This window comes from Nansenia antarctica, assembly GCF_963989245.1.
Source record: "Nansenia antarctica genome assembly, chromosome: 5".
Taxonomy (NCBI): Eukaryota; Metazoa; Chordata; class Actinopteri; order Argentiniformes; family Microstomatidae; genus Nansenia; species Nansenia antarctica.
The window spans coordinates 4,088,894-4,101,393 of NC_137690.1; the positions used below are offsets into that span (position 1 = coordinate 4,088,894).

The 12,500-nt window shown below is 45.5% G+C and overlaps 1 protein-coding gene across 1 annotated transcript in view; it reads right to left on the reverse strand.

Annotated features, from left to right (window-relative positions):
* The window catches only part of LOC308159193 (mitogen-activated protein kinase 4-like), a gene marked incomplete at both ends in the record, with an annotated part of 30,571 nt that overhangs the window by 2,056 nt on the left and 16,015 nt on the right, over positions 1-12,500 (reverse strand). The window contains one exon of the mRNA XM_080532939.1: positions 996-1,157. Within this exon, the coding sequence (XP_080389065.1) occupies positions 996-1,157 (162 nt within the window). The remainder of the gene's footprint in view (positions 1-995; positions 1,158-12,500) is intronic.

Genomic DNA, 12,500 nt, shown 5'->3' on the forward strand with positions numbered 1-12,500 from the left:
GAGAGAGAGAGACGGGTGGATGGGGAGAGAGAGAGAGAGAGACAGAGAGAGAATAAGAATGAGATTTAGATCATATTACTAAAAGTCTCCATGTAGCATTAGCAGATTGCTTTCCTCTATGTTCCTTTATGAATAGAGGACAATAATAAAGGCCTGGGACATTCATGTCCTACAGAACCCATCAGGATAGAACATCATCAGGATGACATCAGGATATGACATCATCAGGATAGAACATCATCAGGATATGACATCATCAGGATATGACATCATCAGGATATGACATCATCAGAGAGGCTGACAAGCCCCATTTGTAGCTCTGGGTGCTGGACTGTTACCAAACACACACACACACACACAGACACAGAGAGAGAGAGACACACACACACACACACACAGAGAGAGAGACACACACACAGAGACAGACACACAAAGAGACATACAGACACACACAGAGAGAGACAGACATTTCCACACACACACACACAGCATCCTCCTCGGGCAGCAGCTGTGTAAAGGATCTCTGGACCGTCCATCCCTCAAACACACACACACACACACACACACACAGTAAACACACACACACACACACACACACACACCCTCACTCCCCCTCTGCGTCCACCTCCAGCAGCATCTGTGTGAAGGACATCTGTCCTACCATCCACCTCCCACACACACACACACACACACACACACACACACACACACACACACACACACACACACACACGCGCACACATACACACACCCCCACACACACACCCACCCTCCCCCCCCCCCACATCCCACACACACACACACCCACCCATCCACCTCCCTCACACACACTGAGACACACACACTCCCCCCCCACCACCACTCACCCTCCTGGTCCACCTCAGGCAGCATCTGTGTGAAGGAGCGTCGGACCCCCCAGCCCTGGGCCAGGCAGGAGGGCATCACCCCCCTCCCTCCCACCTCCTCCCCCCCACCCCCCACACACACACACTCACCCTCCTGGTCCACCTCAGGCAGCATCTGTGTGAAGGAGCGTCGGACCCCCCAGCCCTGGGCCAGGCAGGAGGGCATCACCCGCAGCAGCTCCAGGCGGTCCTCCTCCCGCAGCACCGGCACCGTGTCCAGGATCAGCTGCATCTGCTCCAGCTCGTGGGCCCCTGGACACACACACACACACACACGGACATGCACACACACACACGTAATAAGAACAATAATACAACAATTCAACATCAACAAAAAACAACCAAAAGAAAAGAAAAAGCTACTGCTGTCATGTCTCAAGTCTGTGTCCATTGCCCATAGAGTCCACTTCATCCATTTGTTGTCCACCTGTGGTCCTAAAAGTCGTAGTAGTCTGTGAGTCAGTCTTTCCATAACATGGATTTCCCCCACTGTGTCTACCCATTGGGCCTGAGTAGGCAGGTCTTCCGTACCCCATTTCCTTGTGATAGCCTTTTTCCCAGCGACCACAAGTATCTTGAAGAGATAAGAGTCCCCAACCTGTATCTCATTTTCTGTGTAATCACACATATAGAGCAGCTTGTGATTGACACACACGTTTTAAATGCTTTATTTATGTCCACATACTGTACAATATCTAAAGGACATAAATACTATCAGTGCATCAGTTTAACATTATGAAAACAGTCAGTTACAGTAGTGTTGAGTTGACAACCAGTTATGCTACAGGATGTTATTCACACTAAATGATGATTACAGTGGATTTGACAGATACAGTATCAGTACTGTACAACAGACAGTATCCAGCTCATGAGTACATGATAGGTTATAGTTCAATGCTATTTTCTGACTTAGCCTGTTTGTAGGACAGGTGATGATAACCAACGCTAGTTCCACAGACCTTAGTAGGCTTTCAGACACAAAGAGACGCGAGTTGGAGCTCAGTTTACTTGCAAGGAGAGTGATTTCAGAGAGACCGTGTTAAGGGTCAGTTCAAAATGCCTCTGAAATTTCACTCTCCTAAGTCAGCCTTTTATTTCAACAGAACGGAAAAAGGGGCAGGCAAAGCACTGCGTTAATTATAAGCAGTTTCATCGGAAAGCATCTTAACATAAATATTCTCATGGAACCTTACAGCTTAATATAAACATTTCCCATGGAATTCCCAGCCCAAATATAAACATTCCTATGGTAATGTACCTTAACATAAATAGTTCCATGGCCTGCTCTGCCCAACACAAACATTCCCATGAAAATGCACATCCTGGACATAAACACTCCATGGACTGCTCTGCCCAACACAAACATTCTCATGAAAATGTACATTTCAAACATAAACATTCCATGGACTGCTCAGCTCAAATATAAATAGTTCCACCGCTGGGCTCCTGGATAACACAACAACAGGAAGCGGAGCCCCGATTTAGGAGTGGAAAGATGAGCAGAGAATACACAGCCTAGTGCATAGGGTGCACAAAAGCTCACAGTGATACAGAATTATATAGAACATCTAACTCTATCATTTTAACATTTATAGAACATCTAACTCTATCATTTATGAAAACATCGTCTTTAACTCTAACATTTCCCTGCTGTTTTTCATATTTTATCACGATACAAACATCCGTCTCTTTATTCAGGTAGAGCTATCTTGTTTCCACATTTTCTAGTTCAACCGTCATTCAACGTCGCCGTACAGATCACAGACATGAATATTCATTTTTCTCAATTTGGGTTAGAGGCTGGTACTTTGGATCCATCACAATCTCTCGAGTCAACATTTGTTGTACAAATATTCCTGAAATCAGTTTGTTGGTCATAGCTTTGAAGCAGGGGAAGACACAACAAACGAGCACAGCCAGAAATATCATTACAACAAAGAAAATCATTAGTCCTTTTACTAATAGTTGTTTCATGCCTCCTAGGTTCAGCCAATCCAACCATCCCCACGCATTCTGATCAGTGTGGGATGTTGTCAGGATGTGTTGCAAGTCACGGAGTCGGTTCAAAGCGTCAGTCATATTGGGCAAGTGTAAGTTGTCTGTGATGTAAGTGCAGCATGTGGTGTTAAGCATCACACATGTTCCTCCTGCCACTGCAGTCAATAGGTCAAGAGCCATTCTGTTCTGGAGTACCATCAGTCTGATCTGATCGATTTCGCGGTTCTGGGCTTCGTTTATCGTAAGGGATGCATTTACAAATGTCTCTAATTGATAGTTCAGGGTTTCTATGCGCAGGGAATGCTTCCCTATCCCTATCCCGGGGAACAATGCAAGTACAATCTTTTGACTAGTAGTCCAAAGTTTCTTGTCATCTGGGACATCACTGCCCCAGATTGGGTCGTGTGCCTGGACTTGGGCGTCTCGTTTGGTTCGTCGGGAGGAGATGTCATGGGTCATGATGTAAGTGTGTTCTGATAGGACAACGGGAGCACACACCCCGGCCCAGTTATCTGGGAGATGAGTGTATGCCTTATTCCCACAGACCCAATATATCCCCTGTACTGGCCGAGTGCCATTTCTAGGGAAATCGTTCATTCTCGACCATTCTTGAACCATTCTTGAACCTTTAAGGCTCTCATCGAGATCCGGATCGAGCTGTACTCTGCCCTTTCCTATAATGTACTGTGTTCTTGTCTCTGGTATTCCTATAATGTACTCTGATATTATTGTCTCTGGTATTGTCCAAGTAATTTGGCATCTTATCTTAGGGAGTTTCCCTAGAGAAATTGTTCCTTTCTTCCTAGTAAAGCAGTTAGCGAGCTCGACCCCAGGTTCGAATCTAACTAGAGGGGTCAAGAGTGGTTTGGGCAAATGGAGATGCAAGGGGAGCGTTTCTGCGCATAGGGGCCTAATGTTCCAGAAATATGGGGATTTGTCTTTTCCACTTATTCTGCTTATGAGGCACTCTGTTTGTCGACTTGAGAGCGGAACCACCCACAGAGTGGGGTGGCTGGCTGAGACAGGCAAATGAGAGCAAACATAACAGTCAGTCATATTCCTATTCTGCGCCTGTCTGTGAACATATTTGTACCACGTGTTAGTCAGAAAAGGGTGTGTGGCGGTGTCTGTGTCTTGTGTTAGGTCAGCCAGATATCGTCGTGTTCGTGTATAAATATCAGTATCTTGCTCTGGAGTCTGTCCTATGATTAACAGAGTGAGGCCTAAGGCCAGGAACACCATTGTCCAAAAAAGATGTGGTCCCCTCATTCTAATATGGTAGTGGATCTTGGAGAATTCTTCACCGGTTTGAGACGTACCGTCCTCTACCAGGACGACCCCCTTTGTAGCCGGACTTCCACCACTACCCGTCGTTCGAGGGGAATAATGTCACTTTCTTACAATGGCTTTGGTGTATCCACGTATCTCGTTCTGCGATCTTGACGGCAGTTGGGGTGCTCAACAGTACTTCAAATGGCCCAACCCACCGCGGGCTGTGCCAATGTTTTCTCTTTATTTCTTTGATGAGGATCTGGTCACCAGGTTGTAGTCTTGGATCCTGTAGGGAGACAGAAAGGTCTGGCAGATTATTTGTTCTGGCTATTTCCTGTTTTCTAAATAGCTGGGTCATCCACGTGGCCAGTGTGTTTTCCGTTTCTGCCAAATCTACTTCCCTAATGTCGTCTACTATGGGTAGTCTAAACCTTCTCCCATTTACTATTTCAAATGGGGACAGACCCATAGGTGTCGGTGTTATTCTCATGTATGTTTCCACTAGAGAAACACACTCTTCCCACCTTCGCCCCGTTTCTTCCATTGCTTTCTTAAGTCTTAGTTTTATTGTGCCGTTTGTTCTTTCTATCAATCCTGCACTTTGAGGGTGATAGGAACAGTGATTCTTTAGTTCAATGTCCAGGTGTTTGGACACGTGTTTGATCAATTCGTTCACGAAATGTGAGCCATTATCACTATATATTCTTTCTGGGATGCCGTGGTTTGGAATGATGCGGTTACATATGGCTTTGGCCACTGTAAGTGCATCATTCGTTTTTGAGGGTACTATTTCAACCCATTTTGACATTGGACAGATGAGGGTCAAACAGTATCTGTACTTGTTTGGCCCAGAGCTGTGGAGTTCGATAAAATCCATATGCATGTGTTGAAATGGATGTTTTGCAGAGGGGAACTTGCCCCTCTTTGGTCTTTCATTTCCTTGTGAATTATGTTTGCAGCAGGTCATACACGATCTACAAAAGTTTTTTGAAAATTGTGTGTAATTATATGTGTGGAAATGTTCATTAATCCTGTTAATCATCCCTGCTGTTGATACGTGGCAAACCCCATGTATCAAATGAGCTGCTGTTTTGTAGAGACTCTGTGGTAAAACAATTTTCCCATTTATTCTATAAACTTTGTCCGTCCCTAGGACTGCGTTGTCTCTAGCCCATTTAATTTTTTCTTTGTCTGATGCATTGTTCTGCATGTCTATAATAGCTTCAAATGGTATTGGCTGCGGAAGTGGTTTTGTGTTGACGAGAATCTCAGTTCCGTATTTACCCGCAGCTGCTTCTTTTGCTGTTCTGTCTGCAAAATCATTTCCTTTCGATGTTCTGTCTGTTCCTTTGGTGTGTGCAGCGCATTTGCATATAGCTAGGGAGCGAGGTAGCAGAACTGCTTCCAGTAATTTGGTCAGCAGTTCTGAGTGTGTTATGGATTTTCCTGTAGAGGTTTTCATTCCTCTCCTAGCCCATTGTGCAGCGAAGGTGTGTGTCGCTGAATATGCATATTGGCTGTCGGTGTATAATGTGATGTCTATTCCTTTGGCTGCTACACATGCTTTTGTTAATGCTACTAATTCAGCTGCTTGAGCTGAATGTGAGTGTGGTAGTTTGCCAGCTTTGATGATTGATGTGTCTGATACTACAGCGTATCCTGTCATGTTCTGTCCTGTCAGTGACTTTGAGCAAGACCCATCCACATACCACACTTCTCCTTTCCCTAGTGCAGTATCTTTTAGGTCTCGCCGTGGTTTGCAAGTTTGTTCTGTTTGCTCTTTACACGAATGGGGGTTTCCATCATCTGGGGTGGGCATCAGTGTAGCGGGGTTTAACACTGTGCACCGTTCTATGCTGATGTGAGGTTGTGACAGTAGCGTGGCTGTCAGAGCGAGGAAACGAGCTGGTGAGAGGAACGCCATTTTTGTTTCATTCAGCAACATGGAGACAGCGTGCGGTACCAATAACCTCAACGGGTGGAACAGGACTATTTCTGCCGTGCACTGTACTGCCATTGCTGCCGCGCAGACAGCCTGAACGCACGGTGGAAGTGCCAATGATACTGGGTCTAATCGTTTAGAGTAGAACCCAATGGGTTGCTGTTTTTCTCCATGTTTTTGAGTCAATACTGAGGTCATAAATCCTTGTTTGCAATCTACCATCTGAGTAAATGGTTTCCCATAGTCTGGTAATGCGAGTACGGAGGAGCTTACTAGACTTTGTTTTAGTGTATTAAATGCGTCTAATGCTTCCGTGTTCCAATCGAGTTTATCGCTCATTTTTAATGTGTCTGTGTATATCAGATTCAGCAGGGGTTGGGTGATGGCGGCATATTCCGCCACCCAAGCCCTGCAGTAGTTTGTCATTCCTAAGAACTGCATCATTTGTTTCTTAGTCTGTGGTTGTGGTGTTGCCGTCATTGATGTTTTTCTGTCTGGGTTAATGCGACGTCCTTCTTTGTTTAATGTGTGTCCTAAGAACACAACTGCTTCTTGACATATTTGCAGTTTTGATTTCGATACTTTACTTCCTGTTTTTTCCAGATGCTGTAGCAACTGGATCGTGACGGCCATACATTCCTGTTTGGTGGGGGCGGCCACCAGCAGGTCGTCTACATATTGCAGAATCTGTGAGGACTCTGGAATATGAAGGTCCGCCAGGCAATTTTGCATTGCCTGGTGGAAAATCATTGGACTTTCAGACCACCCTTGTGGCATGCGTGTGTATGTGTATTTTTTGTGTTCGTATGTAAATGCGAACCACCCCTGTGAATCTTTATCCACTGGGATGGAGAAGAACGCATTGCTAAGGTCTATAACAGAGAAGTATGTTTGTCCTGCAAATAAACTGTTTAGTAGAATGTGAGGATCTGCTACGACTGCAGCCGCGCCCTGTGTGGCTTGGTTTACAGCTCGGAGATCCTGCACCATTCTCCATGACGTTTGGTCTGCCTTTTTTACAGGAAATATTGGTGTATTGCATTCTGCGTCGGGGCATTCCCTAAGAATGCCTGCTTTTATCATGTCCTGTATAACTGGTTTGATACCTATGCGGGCGTCGTCTTTTAATGGGTATTGTCTGACATTGGGTCGATAAGTTGATTTGGCTTTGACCCGTACTGGTTTTACTTTAAAAATTAATCCCACATCGGTCTTTCCTTTGGACCAGAGGCTATCTGGAATCACTTTAAGTGCGTTCTCAGCCTCTGCACTTAATAGTATTATTTGTCATTCGTCCAAATTCGTGTGTGGTGTCATTGTTGTAACCCATGCTAGGCTTTTTCGTTCTATATTTTGGTATCGCTGCCAGCCCGGTTTCTCACTCATGTCTTCCCACCCCTGACATATGCTTGCTACCTGCCGAGTGAAACTACCCAGCTGCTTCCACTCGGTACCTGGACCAATAGCAAGTGAGAGGTGGGGATACTGAGTCGAGCCCAGCAGTTTCGTTGCCTCTGGGGTTAGCGAGGTTGAAACTGCTGCGTTTCCTAGCTCGTCTTGGTAGAGGTAGCTAAGAACTGTTCTCTGTGGCCCCATTCTATCGAATAGGGCTTGATAGGGCGGGTCAGGCCCTGGCTTTTTAGCATATCTAAGGGTGATATGCAGTTCTGTTGGTTTCATTCTGGTCTGTCCCTCTCGTGGGGATACATAACTAATCAACGTTTTGGCCGTTTCAGTTGGGGCTGGATGTGGTAGTTTGAGGGACCAGAAATAGTGCGGTTGTCCTAACCCATGTCGCACCATTAACTGGTCTTCTGCTCTTTCAGTTGGTCCTACTGCACGTACTCCTCCAGCTACTGGTATAAGTCTAAGTTTTAGTAGGCATATGCCATCTCTCCCTAGGAGATTTACTGGACAGTCTGGAATTAGTGAGAACGATAATTTACCATCTATACCGGAGAGAGGGTCGATTATGTCTAAGGGTTGTGATACTTGATGTCTGCTAATTTGACCATTTGCTGATTTAACGCAGTGTTCTGTTATTGCTGGCCACATATTTGCCAATTCTACTGTAACCACAGAGGAGTCCGCCCCTGTGTCACATAAGAATACGATGCTTTTTCCTTCTATTTTTATTCTTCTCATTGGTTTAATTTTGTTATATGAGAGCGACCAATTTGTCATTACTTCTGAAATGTCCAATAGGGGTGTGTCGCCTGTCTTTTCAGGTTGTAAGCCTGTGTCTGACCAGTCTGAGTCTGAGTCTGATCCCTGACCGTCTAGTCAGTGTTGTTGTTGGTGGACAAAATGTCCCTCATTGTTGTTGTATCCCTGTCCCCCCCGGTTGGCCCCCTGTTGGTTCTGTTGTTGATATCCCTGTTGGTTATCCCCCCGTCTGTCTTGTCTGTGGTTTTGGCACTCTCTGGCCATGTGGCCTTCTTGTCCACAATTATAACAGAGGAATTTCCCATCTTTATTTAAGCCCGTTCTTTTTTGATTCCCCCCCCCCTCTCTGTTTTGTCCCTTGTGTCCTTTGTACTGATTGTTTCCTCCCCCACCCTGGTTGTGATTCCCTTTATTTTGTTTCCCTTGGTTGTTCCTATTTCCGCCTGAGTTTCCTCCCACATAACAACATATTTCTGTCCCGTCCTCTGTCTCTAGCATCAGCTGATTTCTCTTTTTGTCTTTCTTTCGTCTGAGATCCTCCACTGCATGCTCTGCATAGTTCATGCATTCTGTCACTCCACCAGTCTTGTGGTTTATATTATGCTTCCTAATGAAGTCTGCTATGCCCGCTGAAAAACCTCCCATAAGGGCGGCCTTCAGTTGTTGTTGGTAAGGTGAAGCGTCAGTGGGGTCATGTGGTAGTCCCCCGTGACGTCTGAACACTTGTTCACAGCGGCCTCGGTACTCCTGGAGTGACTCGCCGGCCTTTTGCTGACACGATGTTATTTTAGTGTAGTCTGTTACGGGTGCGAACACTCGACGAACCCTGGTTATTAACGCATCCATTGCAGCGTCCAAAGCTTCGCTGCGAGTTTCTAGGGCCGCATGGGCTTCGTCCCTGCCTGTAAAGTTGTCTCTTACCCTGGCCCACTCGTATTTATATATAGTCTGACAGGCCTGCACCATCTCTGGTCCATTTAGCCCGTACGAATCTCTGAGTTGGTTTAACCCATTGCAATGGACGTCTATGTTTTCTCTGAAGTGTGGTACACTCTCACAAGCTGCCCTGCAGTCTGTGACAGTCCATGGTCGGTATACTGACATGACCCCTCTTACGATGGGGTTGGCCACTTGGACCATAGGTGCTAGGATTGTTGCATCATCCCCATTGTCCAAATCATTGGGTAAGGGCGGGTATAATTGCTCCACTGGCTTGCCCTTGGGCATTATCCCAGAATATGCCGGCGGGTCAGTGGGGGGCGGGGCGGTGTTATGATCTTGTATTCTTTTTAATATGAGTGGTATTTTTGGTCTACGCTTTTCCTCTTTCTCTGTCCCTAACCCCCACCCTTCTTGTTTCCTGCTCTCCCTCTCTCTCTCTCTCTCTGTCTCTCTCACTCTCTCTGCCTCTCTCTGTCTCTCTCTCTCTGTCTCTCTTGCACTCCCACTTGCCTGCGTCTCGTCATCTGGGTCAATCATCGTGAGCACTGTGCGCTTGGTCCCTGTCATTTTCCTAGCTGCTTGATTTAACCATATTTTAGCGCATATAACTTCTTTTTCTATTTTCTTTTCATCTTTCCTGCCTCTCTTGGTTTCTAATATAAGTTGTAGGCGTTCTAATAAGAGTTCGCACGCTGCTGGGTCTAATTGTCCTTTAAAACCAAACGTTTTATCCCATTTTCTCAAATACTTCGTACTTTTGGGGAAACAGTATTTCATAAATTTAACATCGAGTTCCCCTTTGTCTTCTTTCCCTTTGCTATTTGAACAGCCACAATTACCCATTATTTATGTGTGTGTGTGTGTGCGTGAATGTGTGTGTGTGTGTGTGTGTGTGTGTGTGAATGTGTGTGTGTGTGTGTGTGTGTGTGTGTGTGTCTGTCTGTCTGTCTGTGTGTGTGTGTGTGTGTGTGGCTGTGTGTGTGTGTGTGTGTGTGTGTGTATGTGTGTGTGTGTCTGTCTGTGTGTGTGTGTGTGTGTGGCTATGTGTGTGTGTGTGTGTGTGTGTGTGTGTGTGCGTCTGTGTGTGTGTGTGTGTGTGTGGCTATGTGTGTGTGTGTGTGTGTGTGTGGGTGAATGTGTGCGTCTGTGGTGTGTGTGTGTGTGTGTGTGTGTATGTGTGTGTGTCTGTGTGTGTGTGTGTGTGTGTGTATGTGTGTGTGTGTGTGTGTGTGTGTGTGTGTGTATGTGTGTGTGTGTGTGTGTGTGTGTGTGTGTGTCTGTGTGTGTGTGTGTATGTGTGTGTGTGTGTGTGTGTGTGTGCGTCTGTGTGTGTGTGTGTGTGTGTGTGTGTGTGTGTGTGTGTGGTGTGTGTGTGGTGTGTGTGTGTGTGTGTGTGTGGGGGGGGAAAGCCTCTTCTGGAGCTTGGTGTCCCGGCAGGAATTCAGGTCTGTTCCGCTCAAATGTGTGTGTGTGTGTGTGTTTGATTGCTTGAATTGATTGAAAACTTTATTAGAAGATTTGCAGAAGTAGGTGCATGAAAGTACATATTACATACAAGGTCAACTAAAAGGATAAAAACCCAAGAAAGCTGCTGGCTTATTTCAATTGGGGTCCTTGTGTGTGTGTGTGTGTGTGTGTGTGTGTGTGTGTGTGTGTGTGTGTGTGTGTGTGGGGGGAAAGCCTCTTCTGGAGCTTGGTGTCCCGGCAGGAATTCAGGTCTGTTCCGCTCAAATGTGTGTGTGTGTGTGTGTGTGTGTGAGGGCAGCTGTCTAGGGGGAGGGACCGAGCAAGGCGACTCTCTCTCTGTCTGTCTCTCTCTCCCTCTCTCGCTCACACACTCGTTGCTTACACACACAGTTTCTTCCTGTTTTAAGCGCACACACCACTTTCCTCAAAAGCACACACACAGACACTTTTTCCTGTGCCACTTTTTTTTCCCCTCTCTCAAGCGCACACACAGCAGGCTTTTTTCAGTCTATCCCTCTCTTCAACATATAACTGACTTTCTATCCTACACTTATTCTAAAAACTGCCACAATTACACATTATTTATGTCAATTCTTCTGTTTTTACTAGACAACGTGTCGTTCAAAACCTAATTTCCTTAATTCACCGCAGTGTGCGTCGCGGATGACAGAGCGTTACGTTGATACCATGAGGTTTCAACTCTGCTCCTCCGTTCGTCACCAGTGACAATCAATTTCTCACAGACATTCACTTTCAGTCATAGTTATCAGTTTCCAGTCTTAGTCTGTTGTTTACACAGCATAAGGACATTCATTTATTTTTCGAAATGGATTCCTTGTGTATGCCAACTCAGTCCAAGTTCAATTAGTCTACTGTTTTCATAACTCAAAGATATTCATTTATTTTTCAAAATGGATTCTTTTTGTATTGTCAAACAATTCCTTATTTTGTACAATTTCAGGATAATAGACTATTCATTTCGATTGCAATCTTTCTTTATCTATCATATTTACCGTGTTCTTTGTATCTGTTGCCTGGCCTGGGATCTCGTCGGTCGTCTTTGGAGGAGGAAAGGAGGAACTGACATCTAACGCACCGGCCTGGAGCGAATTGACGTTCCAGGACTTTCTCCGGGTCGCTCGATCCCGGGCTGTCGACAGACTTCGTCTGCGTGTCGTTCCTTCTGATCTCCTCCTCGACGATGTTTGAGATTCGGCTCAGAAGGACCAAAAATGATAGGTTATAGTTCAATGCTATTTTCTGACTTAGCCTGTTTGTAGGACAGGTGATGATAACCAACGCTAGTTCCACAGACCTTAGTAGGCTTTCAGACACAAAGAGACGCGAGTTGGAGCTCAGTTTACTTGCAAGGAGAGTGATTTCAGAGAGACCGTGTTAAGGGTCAGTTCAAAATGCCTCTGAAATTTCACTCTCCTAAGTCAGCCTTTTATTTCAACAGAACGGAAAAAGGGGCAGGCAAAGCACTGCGTTAATTATAAGCAGTTTCATCGGAAAGCATCTTAACATAAATATTCTCATGGAACCTTACAGCTTAATATAAACATTTCCCATGGAATTCCCAGCCCAAATATAAACATTCCTATGGTAATGTACCTTAACATAAATAGTTCCATGGCCTGCTCTGCCCAACACAAACATTCCCATGAAAATGCACATCCTGGACATAAACACTCCATGGACTGCTCTGCCCAACACAAACATTCTCATGAAAATGTACATTTCAAACATAAACATTCCATGGACTGCTCAGCTCAAATATAAATAGTTCCACCGCTGGGCTCCTGGAT